At 40.2% G+C, this 15,683-nt stretch overlaps 1 protein-coding gene across 3 annotated transcripts in view; it reads left to right on the top strand.

The window, feature by feature from the left end:
- Positions 1 to 15,683, top strand: part of kcnq1.2 (potassium voltage-gated channel, KQT-like subfamily, member 1.2) — a 197,047-nt gene that overhangs the window by 124,454 nt on the left and 56,910 nt on the right. For all 3 annotated transcript variants that reach the window (XM_074678296.1, XM_074678298.1, XM_074678297.1), the window contains 2 exons: positions 504 to 544; positions 2,232 to 2,293. In XM_074678296.1, coding sequence (XP_074534397.1) covers positions 504 to 544; positions 2,232 to 2,293 — 103 coding nt within the window. The remainder of the gene's footprint in view (positions 1 to 503; positions 545 to 2,231; positions 2,294 to 15,683) is intronic.

The raw sequence follows: 15,683 nt of genomic DNA on the forward strand, positions 1-15,683 counted from the left end.
AAATTCAAGCTGCTAAATTACATTTAAGTCATGTTATATATAACGCTGAACAAAACAAATGCAATCCTTCCTGCAGCTTAGAATCTCTGAAAACCATTACAGTGGAATGGTCTCTACTTTGGTTGCTGTAATAGAGGTTTACTTATCCTGTGCTGATAAAAGGGAAAAAAAAAAAAAGTTTTTCCTGACTCAGTTATTTCATAAATGACTAATCACCACCCAACCCACGACAGAAGAAGCCTCTTTTAGGTCTCATTGTTTATTTTCAAATCTTGCCATTTTAATAGAAATATTAAGACCTCTCTCAAAACTTCCATGTAGATTTTATTTTCAGGTTTTAGTGACTCACAAATTCTGTTCAAACTGACCCTGTGTGATTTTATTGGCTTTATAAATGGACGTCTATTATTTTATTGTTTTGTTTATGAGCGCTGCGTCTCACATGAAAGTCCTTTGTGTCTCCATGTTTTCAACTGTCTCAGTCTTCTTCTTTCTCCTTCCAGGCTGGACGGCACTCTGGGAAAGCCAGGAATGTTTCTTCCAGGTAAATACACAGCTAGCACAACAGTCTCGATCTGATAGACAGACATCACTCCTCACTCTGTCTGTGTGTTTACACCTCACATGAACACAAGCTGCTCCAGACTAAATATGAGAGAAACAGAGGTCCCTGAAGTGGTCCCTGTTTGGATTTGGAAAATGTGTTAGTGTTTTTTTCTCACATTATGTACCCAACTGAATGCACCGTGTGTTTTCTGAACATAAATAAAAATTTAAGGATTTTTACTACAGTTCATAGCATGAAGTTTTTTAAAAAAAAAAAAAAACTTAATTTAATTTTATTTTGTAGGAGAACACAAAGTCTCTTTTAGAGAACTGCACATTCAATATTGAAAACTGTGATATTTGAATGGACATTGTTTTTATTTTTAAAGAGGGGGTAATTTGCTTTTTAAGCCATATAATGTCCCTCTGGTACCCCCATAGAAACTTTACATGATTTAAAAAAACATTTTTTTTTTAATCTCACATTGGTCTTTTATAAAGCCCTTTTTTTAATCCCCTGTCTGAAGCACTTTGATTTAGCTGCTGTCTCTCAAAGAATTTTAAGACCTTGCTCTATAAACCTCTCTCTTCTGATTGGCCAGCCATCTGGCCTGCTAATGGCAGGCCTTGGTGTTTGAGGCCCACCCTCAAACATGTCAATGTGCAACCAGTTAGGAGATCCTTATGTGATGATCTTATCATTTAAGCAAATCTCGTGAAGACCTCATTTTATTTTTTGAAACTGAGTGTTCTGATAAGTTTACAGACAGTTTGGTCATTTGATTTTCAAACTTTTACTGCCAGAATACTTGCAGCATACACCAGGGCTAAATATGGGTTTAGGCGCACCTAAACACAGAGAAGCTAAGCACAGATAGCCTAGAAGTCCAGGTTGTTCTCCATCAGATTTGCCCTCGCGCAGATTGCCCGGGTTTGAATCCAGCATGTGGCCTCCTTCTTGCATGTCACTCACCACTCTCACCCTGTTTCCTACTCTATCTGCTGTCCTCTGCTATCAAATTAAAGCATAAAACAGGGGGTATTCACCCCATTCCCAACAAGAACCTATATAATATAAGGCTAATTTAATTCATCTAGTAAAAGGGAATTTCTCATGTGCTTTTGACTTTGATAGAATGTTGTGTTATTCTTTAGTAATTAGATGGTTTTGTGATGTCTAAGAGCATGTGTGCTTTTTTTTGACTGCATTTCACTGCCAGCCCCAGCCACTTTTTCTCATGTGCCCACTCCAAAGTTTTCCGTAAAAAATGTCTTGTCTCAAGTGACTGAATCAAGTAAACACTTTTAGCTCTTTAAAAAAAGTTCTCTTCAAAGCTAGGCGTCACCCAAGTCACACACACACAAATGCACGAACACAATGAGGGTTATACTCATCTCTGAATATAGCAGTTGTCGTAGAAGCCAGTTCATATTTGTCGTTTCATTAAGGAACGAGTTTTCATATCTTCAAAGGGCAAAAAACATTTCCCAAAGTTTTGAATATTTAACGTTACAGTAAATCTGCCATGTAGAAGTAAAGGGTGTGGTCACTAAAACCCTGAGCCTTCAGGCTATAACTACAAAAGACAAATGTTATGTGTGCTGGGGTAGTGAATCTGAGCGTGACGAAATGCACTTTTGCATCTCTGAGGTTTAAACTGGAACCTTTTTCTGTTATTCTGTAGGCAAAGGAGAGGACAAAGAATACCCAACTATCGGTGCGAGACTGATCAGGCTTGAAGATAAGGTAGGCACACTCCTGCTGCTCACAGCGTGTGCGTGTTTGTGAGTGTGTTATGTCTGTGAGTAAGAGAGATAAAGTGATAAGGTTACTCTTAGTGTTCAAAACAGAACGACCTGTGTGTGTTTCATGGGTCTGTATGTGTGGCATATGTGCATCTGTGAGGCCCTGCCTGCTCATGAGTCCTTTATCAGATGAGTGAATGTGGTACAATCTTTGATAGAAGCATGTTGTGGCTGGGCTCTGTGCGCCTGTACCCACATAAAACGCACACCTGCATCTTTTGCCCATTTCCTTGTCAACATCCTCTAATATATTACACATAAACATTTTCTTTTTGACTCAGATTCTGCAGTTTTTAATGATTTTCCATACCAGCCCCTCTGTTTTCCTCTCATCCCTGGTAGGTTGGTGACACCTTTTTGGATGTTTATGTTTCCATATGGGAAGCTCAAGAGAAAATTGTTAACGCATTGAGGCATAGCCAAAAGGGAACAGCTGTGTTTTGAAGTCCATGGGTGTAACTAGGCGTGTCATCTGTCATGGAGGAAAGAGCACAACTTCATGCCAGCACACTGCCAGCCCTGATGCCAGCATGGTGCCAAGATAGACATCATCGCTCCGGGGATGGTCGTACCAGTTGGATTGGTGTTTGAATGAGTCGGTCTTTCCATGTGCAGATCGTAGCATCTGAAAAGTGTTTGTCAGTTTTGGTGTGCGGCTGCATCTGTTACCTGTTTGTCAGACTGGTGGCATCACTATAAAACAATGTTTGGTAGTTTTTGTGGGTATGTATGGTTTGGAAGTGTGTTTACATGCTGCAGCTGGTGTTAAAAACTGAACACCAGTGTTATAGTAGACCTGTCATGCATTTTGTAGTCTGTAGCCACTTCTTCTCTGTTTGGGTCAGCCTGGTCACGATTTCCCTCACTCCACTCTAATATTTACCACATCTCTGTGCTCTCAACAAAGCTGAGCTTCTCTCATGTTATCCTGCTCTCAGACTTCTTAGTGACGTACTGTGGAGTAATGATCTTGAACCAGAGTACCCTCCGAGCCTGAAGACCTCCCTCTGTGATTGAGTTACGGCCCATTTGCCTTCGGCTGCATGTCATGATCGCAATCTCCTGATTGGAAACACAAACCTGCATTTAGCAGTGCCCTCCTCTACCTATGACTCTCTTTTTCTCTCTTTTCCCTCTTTCACTTCTTCTCTGCATTGACGCACAGGCTAAATAAAACTGAGAGGTGGAAAATTGGGGAACAAATCAGCGTTACCTTATTGATGCCGTCTGCCTTGGCTTTTAAACAAAGTGGAACCAATCACAGTTCTTCTAAGCAGAGTTACATTCCCATACTATGCTGTAACAAGTGTCTGCTCCTAGTGCCACCCATCCTTCATAATTACTATTTTCCTCTCCCTAGCACCCGCCCTCTTCCCCTGTCTCATTTCTGGTTGTGTGACTTTAGTGTTTTGATGCGTCTGACGGGCCATCACACCTGTTGGTGGAAAGTGTGTGTGTTTGGGGAGGGGGGATCCTTTCCCTCCTTCAGGCTGCAGGTGGGTGAACCTGTCGACCTCTGAGACTTGGGACATTCCCTGCTCCTTCTCAGGATTGTCTTCTTGCTTTTCTCAAACCTTACCCTCCTCACTCATGTTTCATCACAGGGTGAGCTCTGTTTTTGGACACAAACTTAAAGCTCTAAATTAGCAAAATAAAGCCACAAGGTTGACTATCCCCTATCTCTGGTGGTACTTGGAACTGCCATAACTTTGAGGAGCTGTGGTGTTTTCATTCATCTTAAAAAAGCCATACAAGCATCAGTGTGGTCAGCAAGGTGGGACAGTCTTTGAATTTGCTCTATTGGTTATACACAATAGCAGTGTTGAGGTTTGAAGATGGCAGTTTTTTTTCTTTGGTCTCATACTATTTTGGACATGTTCTCTTTTACGGTGTTAACACTTGAATTTCTTAATCTTGCAGCTATCCCTAAAAAAAATTCAGCTAAAACACCCTTCAGAAATGAACCTGCTTCACCCCTCTGGGAGACTTCTTGAGCAAATAATTTAGCATTTTCAGAATAATGTTCCTCTGTGTCAAGTTACAAATAACAAGGGACTTAAAAGACTCTAAGAATCTGGAGAAATCTCTGGACAAAAAGGGAAAAGAAAAAAATAGTAGTGTATGGCTGTGAACTTTAGGCCTTTAGGTGGCACTGTATTAAAAACAGACATAACTCTTCAGTGGAAATCACTGCATGGGCTCAAAGCTACTTCTGGAAACCATGAAATAACATTGGTTGCTTGAAAGGGTGTCATCAATCCGAAATGATATATGATTTTGTGAAACATATGCTGGCATTGGGGTCAGCCCTATGTTTCCACAGCCCAGTGTTCCCACAGTCCTATGTTCGCACATTTCTAAAGCTTTATGTTTTTTTCCTATGTTCCCACAGCCCAGAAATTGTCTCAATTATGACAAGAAGAAATAAAATAGGCTTTTTGAAAAGGGTTTCAGCTGAAGCAGAGATTAGTCATTTTTCTTAAGTCAGACAAACAAAACCAGATTAAAAAAAAAATCTTAGAAATGTGGGATCATAGGTACACTCCTCACCATCTGTTAGACTTTCCATATGTCAGCAAAACAATACTATCTCACATTCGGCAGGGACGGTAACAACATGTTTCTGTAGCAGAAGAGTACAGGTACTGATAAGGCCTGCAGTCCTGATTTGTCACTCACCAAAAACATTCGGTACGTCAAAAATTGAAAAACGTAACTAAAAAGAGAGGTCTGTAGTTTTAAAAAGAACAAAGGGCGACAGAAAAAAACCTGAATCAGAATTTAGTTTTATTATTAAGTACATTTGCACATACAAGGAATTTGACTTGGTGTGTTGTTGCAACAATTAACAAGAAAAAAAACACAATTACTATCTGTAAAATATACAGAGAAAGTTAAGACATAGAATACACAAAAAAATACATTACAAAAAAATGAAAAAGACAAAGAAAATTCATAGAAAAACTAAAAAATAATAATAACAATGAGAAACAGAGGATACAAGGTGCAAAATGGAGCCGTGCAATTTAAAGTTCAGCGGGCGTTAATGTAATGCATAAGTAGACAGACTAACAGTCTCATGGGTAGAGTCTGAGTTACGTGGGAGGGGGATGGAGGGCATGGGCAAGGGCCCAAAAAGGGCAAATGAGCTATACAATGACTGTCAAGTTATATACTGCTGATTTTGTCAGCTAGTTAGCAAGTGACATGACCAGGGAATCCCCAGTAAAGCAACAGTCCACACTGGCTATAGTGGAGCAAAAAAAGTTTTTAGCCAGTCACTAATTTCCAGCAAAAGGACTGCAGATGAATATTAGACTATTGGTGAGCTAATGTGAACTTACATTTGTCCAAATGTCAATTTATTTTCAATGGACTATTATCAAAGAAATCAGTGAATAAACTGAAAGTGTATAGAAAGAGATGTGGGTGGAGTTCCAAGAAAAGCCCTTCTACCACACTCTGTCTTCATCTCTTTTCACTTCAGATCACCCAAAAGTGTTAGGTTTTAGTTCCTGGAAGTATAACCCAATAAGATTGTCAGTTAACACAGCCTTTCACTTGTGCATCTTTTCTATTTGGGTTCATATCTTAACTTTGTTTGAAACTTAATTTTAAATCTTTCCTGAAAAGTCTGCTACTGACATCTGACAAAATTATCTCCCCCCCTGGAACAACATTTCACCAAGAGACCTGTGATGCAACAGCAACATTGTCCCTATCCAAACACAACACAGGCTAAATGAAACTCCACCGCGTTGTTTGTAGCTTTCTGGAGATGTATTATGAGATAAAATACACAATGAATCAAGTTTGTTGTGATTTGAAAATGGAGTGCCCTTGAGTTCAGTTGTGCAGTAGCGAGTTGTTTGCAACAGAATCCCTGGTGCTGTCACTTTTGTTTATCTCGCACCACTGCATGTGTTTCATAATGTATAATTTCCAAGGTTGCGTCACATCTTGCGTGTCACCCGTAATAGTAAACCTAATCACACACACACAGAAAAGCTCTGGTGTCACAGTTGAATCACCTCTTACTGGGATCTTTCCCAACAGCCCTGAGGAATTATTCCTCAGCGTTCAGTGCCTGCGAGTGTGAGTCTGTATGTATGCACAACAGTGTGTTCCCATGCCTTTGGTTGGAATCCAACAACTTTTTTTGACAAATCGTGCTTTCTGCTCCCCTCTCTCCTGTAAAACACCAGAGGTAGACCTCTGTCTGAGCTTCATGCCTGTCTCTGAAGCAGACAGAATCATTTAGTTGTCCAGCTTTTGTCGGCGCATCACTTGTAGACGGATTTATCTTCAGTGTGTCTGAAGGGGGCTCACTCATTGTGTGTCCTGTACAAGGTTAGACAGTGATTTATAACATGCAGACAAAGACACAGATATCTACACACTCACACACATGAGCAAAGAGTTGATTAATCACCGATGTGTCTAACCCCACACTCTCAAGATTGAAATCTCCAGGAGCAACGTGGAAACGAAGATGGATGGCCCTCCCTGACAGAGTGTTATCTTTCTGTCAGGCACACTCAATGAAAAATACCCAAACGACAAGCTCAAACAGTGGCCAGTGTGTCTCTGCGCTTCAGCCTGGCCTTTCAGGAAAGAGCTCGCTGCATGCTTTAGGGTGAAGTCAGCTTCTCTGCTTGTGGTAAATCTCTCCAAGTTTTATTGGACAGGATTTTTTCCTCGCAGCAATACAAAAAAGACGACAGTATGCTTTAACATGGGGTGTGAATGTGAAGCTGGAAAACAAGCACATGCTTTTTTAAGTCTGATCCTGTTTTGTCCCAAAGTTTTAACTATATTGTGAAGTGTTGTCCAGACCAAACCAGCCACTCCATTCTGAAAGTAGTCACTGAAAACAGAAGCCTTTAATTTTGAAGAAAGAGACATCTTTTGTTGTCAAGTTGAATGTTTTTCACAAGGTTTAAAAAAATCTGACAGAATGAAACTTAGAATTTCTTATTTTTTGGCAGTTACTTAAAAGTAAGCTGCTGTGTTGAAAAACATCATGTGATCATGTTCTAAAGAAAACTACCAACTTCATACTTGATTTTTATTAGTCAAAACCCAATAACAACAATGACTAATTCTCAACAACAGTGGCAAGACAAGGGGCAACCTGACCGTATGTCATATCTCTTTGTAGAAAGCTGTTGGGCGCATTTCACCTCTGCCTTTTGACACTGTGGTAAAATTGTTGGTTCTTTGGCCTGAGAGCTGAGAAATTATGAGATTTATGAGGCTCATGACTTTTTTTTCTGTAGATTTACAGGAATCACAAAAACTCTGTTTTAAGATGGATTTCTTTGAAAAGCCTCATTTCAGCTTCTGTCTTTAACACTCCAGCTTAGCCACTGTCTCCTTAAAGCCCCTCGTCTGCACTCAGGAAGCCTTCTCCACTGTTGTCATAATACAAAGTTGTGTTCCTATTGGTAACAACAGACTATGAACTACAGCCTTTGATCTTGCATGCTGAAAAGTTTGGAAGGAAACTATAAAATCCCGTGCACGGCAAAGCAGTGTTTGTGTGAGTTTATAATACTGTTTTACTGATTAGGGATCTCACTATTTAAGCAACTCTGAAGTCACTCTTGTGTAACTGTTGTACAACTTTTCAAATAAGCCATTCAGGCTGTAACATTAAATATTTTTTTTTTTTAGAAATTAAATAACCTTTAAATTGGTAGTTAATGACAAATAGCTTAAGTCTTTAGTCAGTAACAAGATAATAAGTGTTTCCATGTAGAATGATTTCTGCTCACCCTGACAGGAATCTAGTTTATATAACCTGTTCACTTGTCTTTTTGAGCAGCCTAGATTCATAAATAGATCCTGGAAAAAAAGTTAGCTTTATTGTCTCTAATCGGGAATGTAAGTCTAATTTTTTAAAGTGTTGTTTTGATCCTGATTTGAGTCTTTGTTAATAGCTAATCGTTAAAAAAAGAACTGTCAGTTCAGTGTGAACACACTCTTAAAGACAGTATCAAGAAAAACCACAGTGTGTTCTCATTATTCGGCAGCAAGGGGGCAGTTCTTCACCCGTGTTTCACGCTCAGTTTGTATTCCATCATAATTGAGTCATCAGAGAAGTATTCCTCTGTATTCAGAGTCTGCATTAATCTCTGCAGGGTGTAAAACCATCAACAGTGTCTCTGAAAATACCCTCTAATGTGCCCTGCAGACCTGCCCGGACATGTCTCTGCTCAACACATCATTATTTGTGTTGCACTAAGTACACTACATGGGCCATAGATCACACTCCCTCTGTGGTTAACTTCACCCGCCTGTATTAAGTCAAATATACAGCGCTGTGTATGTCAGGCTTATATCATGTGCATTAGCAGAGGACTGCTGGCCCTGACTTTAATAGCATCTCAATTAGGTAAGTATGCTGTAAATTACAGCAAGACCAAATACTGGGAATACTTGAGGGCCGGGACAGAGTGTTGTGTTTGTTAGGAGTCCATCTGTAAGGCATTTAGGGCCCCTCGGCTCTAAAAGCAAGGCTATGAGGGGGGTAAGGAGTGGGTGGGTGTGCAGGAGTGTGTGTGTTTAGACTGCTTCGATCTGGACCCAGCGGGGGCTTTTGAGATGAGGGCCCGGTAAACACTAGCTTAGACATTATACATATTTATATGTTGGGCCATATACAAAAATAAAAGTGGATAACCGTAGAAAATATAAGGATATACATACACACACTTCTGTTGGTGGAGTAGGAGCAAACAGGAACAGCTTCATTATCACTAAGCACAACGGTGCTTTCACTTAAAGCCAGTCAGCATTTTGAGCCTTTGACTTGAGATGTTCCATAGTGACATATTTATTAGTTGTTTAAACAGAAATTCAGGTTGAAAGGTAAGAAAAGGGTTCAAACTTTACACAGTCTATTATTTAATTTGGCTCCTCACGAGCACCACCAGCATTTTCTTGATCGACATGTCGCACCTTGCCACTGGGAGCAATTTATAAAGTCAAGTACCTATGGTGCTAAATGTGAGAAGGATGATGTTTAATCACTGAGTCAACTAACTGAGCATCCCTACCTCAGACCTTTTAATGATTTGCAATGCGGGAGTGTTGCATCAATAAAATTGTAGTACCTAAATAATCTTTTCCTTGATTTTGTGGCTCCAGGATGCATTCATCCCACATCAGTGTCCAACGTCCTGTCCTAAGGACCACAACAGAAAAATCAAATACTTGAAAATATTTTTTCCTTAGTGGAATCCAAAGATAGAGTAATACGCCTTGCAGCATGCTGCAGACCACATACAGAGATAGAAGAGCTTTTTAAGAGATTTTTTTCTCTTTGGTATTAAAACGACATTTTAATGTCCATGGAGATTCCAACTGACATGCTCAGTTGAGTTTCAGAGAGAATGGCTTGTTTTTCAGCTCATTTGAGATCACCAGGAAGATTTAGAGGATTTAGAACTGCAACAGGAATTGTTTGGTAATGTAAGGAGGAATTAGCTGTACGTGGTTTAATTCATCGCAACACAATGATGTCCGCTGAATAGAGTGTTTTTTAAAACACCAAGGACAATTTAAGATTAGAAATAAAAGTGCTGGGAAGTTTTTGCACTAGTGCTCTGTTTTGTGTGTTTTAAGGTGATTTTTATCTTTGTATTGTTTTGCTTGAATTGCTCAATTGTTTTAAGAAACTCTGGGATACCAATATGAAACACATCTCTTAACCACAGCCTTGCTTCATTTTCAGAGTAACAGACAACATTTTAAATTGCTGTCTGGAGTTCAAATTTAATTGTTATTTTATTACAGATTGTTTAAATGATCAAACTTGTGCCCTGTAGACTTTCAGATCCAAACTGGACACATCGCTGTCGTTCTTTCCTCCCCTTTGCCCATGTTCCCAGCACCCCTCTGCCCCGAGAGCACCCTGTCTGTTGTTGTGCTGTGTTTTGATATATGTGTGTATTTGGCCGCAGAGTGCTCAGCAGGGGAGCCGGACTGACCAGGCCGGTCTAAACAAAGAGAGGAAACTTGGCAAAGGAAGCGCTTGCATACACACAAACATACGCACACTCACACACAAAGCCTGGGACACACAACTTCAGTGCTGCAGCCGTTCACTTTTTACTGCCCTTTGCTGCAGAGCTTATACAGAATCTCACTGCATGTCTGGACTTGGCCTTTTGCAGCTCCGACTGTTTTTGTTTTCTGATTAAATCTCTCAGTCAGCTTCTAAACAGGCCTTCTTTGGACTTGCAGGGAATGTATCTAGATAAAAGATGTACAACTGAGCAAAAACGCTTGTGCTGCACCGCGTTCACTGCGTTGCTAGCAAAGGTGGAACTGAGAAAAAACATGGATTAAACATGAAAAGGAAATTTTCTTTCTCACACAACAAGGGGGTCAGAGGTCAATGTCCTGCAGAGTAGAAAAGCTCTTTTTTTCTCATAGAGAAGAACTCTGATACAGACACAAATTAATCCTTGGACTTCTGTTTAATAGGAATCAGGCCTTTTAGATGTTAAGTAGAAAAGCTTCAAACATTCTGTCATCATGTTAATTATGGAAGGAATTAAAGCTAAAATAATTCAGTTGGACCCCCTGAAACTTTGTCAGGGACCCCTGGGATCATTTAAATACACTTTGAAAGCTGCTGTTCAATTGTTCATGTTTACATTAACAGCTATTTTATTTTAACAGGACAGAAAATAATGGTGATATTCATCCAGTGCTGTGATCTTTTCTCATTGACTGTAATTATCACTCTCTGATAAAGTAAAGCTTATCAATACTTGTAAACCTACACTAACACCTCCTTCATGAGTTTTAAACATACTATTTGAACATGTTTTAATCTCTGCTGACCCAGCAGCCTCTCCTTTAACCTGCTGCACCACCCTGCACTCCACCACGCTGAACTGCTCCCTCCAAGTCGTCACTTCCCACCGTTAAAGTGGTATCTTTACGGCGCTGTGAACTCGATAGCATGCAACAAGTGGCACGCCGCTGTGAGTTAGATAGTGCAGCAGGAGCGGCGTGTTGTTTGTAGTGCAGTCCAGCACTAAATCATGTTTCGGCAGTGTGCTGGGGATGCAGCCCCTGGCAGCTCCCAGACGGCCTTTGGCTCTGGCTCCTTTCTCTTAGCGCCACTCTCTAATTTCAGAGCCGGGACCCTGCCTACTACTGTGTCTTTACCGCATTCCCACAAACCAGAGACGGACAGTCTGCCTGCATGTCTGGCTCTTGCAGTCCCACTTGCTTTCTATCTCTCTCTGTCTCTGTCTCTCTATCGCTCTTTTGCTCTCACTCTCAGCTTTTTTCCCTGCCAAGCTTGCCCCTTCTTCTTCTCCATGTCTCAGTCTAGTTCTGTGCCTTTAGGATTATAGGTCTGCAGTCTCACTCACAGCATCTAAATCATGTCGTGCGCTGCCACTGTCTCTCATCAACTCTCTCCTGGTCTCTCTAGCACCAACTGTGGCCTTGCTGGCTGGCTGTAAATACCCATGCTACATTTCCAATTTAATTGCCCAAGTTTTTGCAGAGCCCTGGGATATATTTTTTGCACATTTATTTTATTGTCTTGGCCAAAGGCCCCCTCTACTTTAGGCTGGACCTGACCACTAATATACTCCTGCTTGGACCAGTTCATTATCAGCAGGGAAGTGTGCGCTTGTTTAAGAAGGTTATGAAAGGGTCAACGTACAGTTCATGAAACAGGGGTCTGTGTTTTATTGGGACCTGTAGTCTCACTAATGCACAGTGCTAAGTAGCCCTGGTGCCACCCCACTGTTGAGTGCTATTAAATCAGTCTATACAGCATGGAACAGTGAACCAGCTGTGAATAATGCCAAGCTGTGTGAGTGACTCCAGAGACAAGGAGTGTAAATGTCACTGCTATAAAGTCAAGTGGGTACCTGGGGAACATGTAATGGGGTATAGGTGTATAGGTTGACTACTGCGTGTATGACTGTGTGTTGTGTCTCTGCTATCGAACAAATATGTACCTATAAAACTCCACCAGTCTGTTAACAAAAGTAGTGGTAAATGAACTAATCATTTATCAGTATTACATGATTTATTCCTGATTGCAGTTACCCCTCTAGTTTGGCCAGTTTTCCATCATGCCAAAGCTTAACTCTAACACATTTAATGCTCAGGATGCAAAGACTCAGCTGTTTAAGTAAGGACCAATTCTAAAGTTAAAAGAAAAAAAATTGTGATTGAACTACTCAGCACTGGTGCACTGATTAAGTCCCGATTAATCACACACAAGAGGATATGTTTTATATGGTTAGAAAAAAATACCTTTAAAAATATTCAGCAAAATAAGAATTAAAACACTGGGTTTTAGTGTTGACTTTAATTAAAAGCACCTGCAAGAAGTTTTTAACTGGTTATTAATCAAAGTCAGTTTGTACTGTTGTTTTATGAGAAGAAGGAAGACCATTAGCTTTACGATTTTCACTTCTATATGTTTTTTTTAATATATAATTCCAGCAGTGTGGGTGGGTGCCGGTTATGATCTATACACTGCAGAACCAACCGTTTCTGTTTTTGTTTTCTGGGACAATGATTGCCAATGATAAATCAATTTGACTGTTAGAAGAGTTAGATTTTTTTTGTTTGTTTGTTTTGTCTCCATTCAAGAACAAGATAATGGCCATAGGAGGTGCCATTAAAAAAACACAAGCCCAAAGTTCAGGCGCTTTAACTATCAAAAATCATATTGAGCTGATAAGATAAACTTAACTGGAACTATGTGCAGTTCCTAATATTTATCACATTAATACTGCTCTTCATTTGCAGGGAGTTGTGACCAGGACACTTATTGCAAAAACTGAAATCTTATCAAGTGTTTTTGTCTTATTTTAAGTAATATTGCACTTGATGAGACACATTCAGCTGATCAGTCCAGGAAAATGTCTTGCTTCAAGTTTTTAAAGACAAAAACAAGGTCTGAATTGCTTTTAACAAGTTAAAAAAAATGCCATTGGACAAAAAGAAATTTGCTTGACAATTTGCATGAAACAAGAAAAATACAAGTAATACCTGAGTTTGTTGTCCTCACTGACGTTTTTTTCTCAGATTCACCCATACAGAAATAGATAAATCATAAGCTGCAGTTGAAGAAAAAACAGGGCATCAATATCAGTTGGATCCATGCTGTCAATATTAGACTACTGTAGGTATTCTGATTGTGATTTAAAATGCAAATCCATTTGATACTAAGATTAAAGTGAGGCTCATTTATTAATCGTACTCTCATCAACATGTCACACAGGAGCATTTTCAAATTATGACATGGTAAAAGATATCTTTAGCAGCAGCGTGTGAGCTGTTACTAAAGGCGGTGCATTGAAGACTGCAAAGCATTGACTGGGCCACTTGTGCTTCAGACCTTGGCTCTGTGGTGCTTTGTGCCCAGGGACATCCCTAAGGCAACAAAAGGCTTACCAGTACTGGTAGTAAACCATGATATGTGTGTATTTGTGCACACATACTGGATGTGTTCGCCTGACTTGCCCCTTCCAATCCTTGCCCAGTCTCCTGTCTGCCTCACTTTGCTTTAATGACTCCAGGTTGTTGCAAAACACTTAACAAGCCTGCCTGTACTCCATAGTGAGTTATTTTCTTCACTGCATGACTAATGACTTTATGGGGGGCATAATGGAGGGTGTTTTTCTATACCTCAGGGGCCTGTGTTTCCCTGAAGAACAATTAAAGGGACACACCTTTCAATTGTGTGTAATTAACTATGTAGTCCACACAGGATACAGGCTTCTCATACTCGCATATACTCTGTACAATGGATAGAATCAGGAAGTTGTTTTATGGGCCCTAATAATGGTCTGCAAATGAATGATACCTAAATATTTTGACTTTCAGAGAAGTTGAGTTTAATTTATTTGCACTGTTTAAAGTGTTAACCAGCCACATCCTTACACCCCCGACAGATCACCTATGTGCCTAAACTTCTGATTGCCTCAGCTGAAGATACATGGATAGATCTTTTATTAGGGCCCGAGCCCAACTGCAATGTTGCAAGTGAAAGCTCTCTTGAAACCATAGTGATGAGAATTTATTATTTAATCAGACAGCTTTTATCACAGACAATGATTGGATTTACGTGAGACATATGCGGCCCCTTTGTTTTCTCAAAAGATGCTATACTGACGGTCCCTTGTTACATTTTTTAAGATGATAATACCGCCCTGCATGTATCAACTCTTTTTACGACATGAAATACATCTTTAGCGCAACAACTTGCAGTGTCAGAAATGCAACTATGACAGCAAAGTATGTAATCAAAAAAAAAAGAACAGACACTTTGAGATACTAAAACAAAATGGACGTCCCCTTGCTCGCCTTGAAGTGAGGTCTCCACAAAAACTGCTCCCCCTGGTGGCTAGCTGCAGTACATGTTAAAAAATCCGGCTTTCCAGCCATTCTAGAAGGGCTGTGGTCAAACTTTAAAAAATCAATACTCCTTGTAGAAATGTTTCTCACGTCCGATTGATGTAGTGATTTAAAGATATAATTTTGCTGTCTTGTATTCAAGTCCTCTTTTTTCTGAAAAGTTTCGTTTTCATTTGTTATATGACGTTAAAAACGAGGCTATACGTAACGTTTAACGATGATTGACAGCTGCCGTTCTCGTGCATTTTTTTCGGGGATTGTAAAATATACCAGGAGGTTAAGTCAAGAAGTGATTAGACTCTTGAAAGAAAAAAAAATATTATTTTTCTCCCCCAGCTCCACTCAGATTTTCCCAGAATCCCTCATCGTCTCGACTGCGCAGAATCTGGCTGCACAACTGCTCAATGGCTGCGCCTGTGACGGGGGTATTTTGGCTTCAAAACCGAACAATGATAAATGGCGGAGCCACGCTGTCCACTCTATATACAGTCTATGGTCACATCAGCATCATGTTAAAATTTCAGTATTGAAAATAGGAATGTTGGTGGCTAGACTCTTTCAGTGGGACCCAGAAATTTAGAAAGTTTCCTTTGTGAAGGAAAAAGTCAGACGTTTAAGAAGAAAAAAGTCTGACATAATATGACACATATTGGACACCAGTCTGACACATCTGTCCAGTCTCAGTCCAGTGGTTCCTTAATTTAGACAGACACAAAAAGACAGACAAGGAGACAGAGGCAGAGCGAGAGACACATGCAGGTCCAGAAACTTCTGGGCCTCTGTGACTTACTGCTGAGGAGGAAGGCTGGGAGGGTCTGAGCTGAAGTCTGCCTGATAAGGAGAACAGATAAAGGGTTGCAGTGAACCTCAGACAGAGACAAAAACTATACACAAGGGCAGACTGACTGGGATGTTCACACACA

The sequence above is a fragment of the Halichoeres trimaculatus genome, unplaced genomic scaffold (assembly GCF_033239565.1).
Source record: "Halichoeres trimaculatus isolate MK-OKI-2021-1 unplaced genomic scaffold, fHalTri1.1 fHalTri1_scaffold_10, whole genome shotgun sequence".
Classification (NCBI taxonomy): Eukaryota; Metazoa; Chordata; class Actinopteri; order Labriformes; family Labridae; genus Halichoeres; species Halichoeres trimaculatus.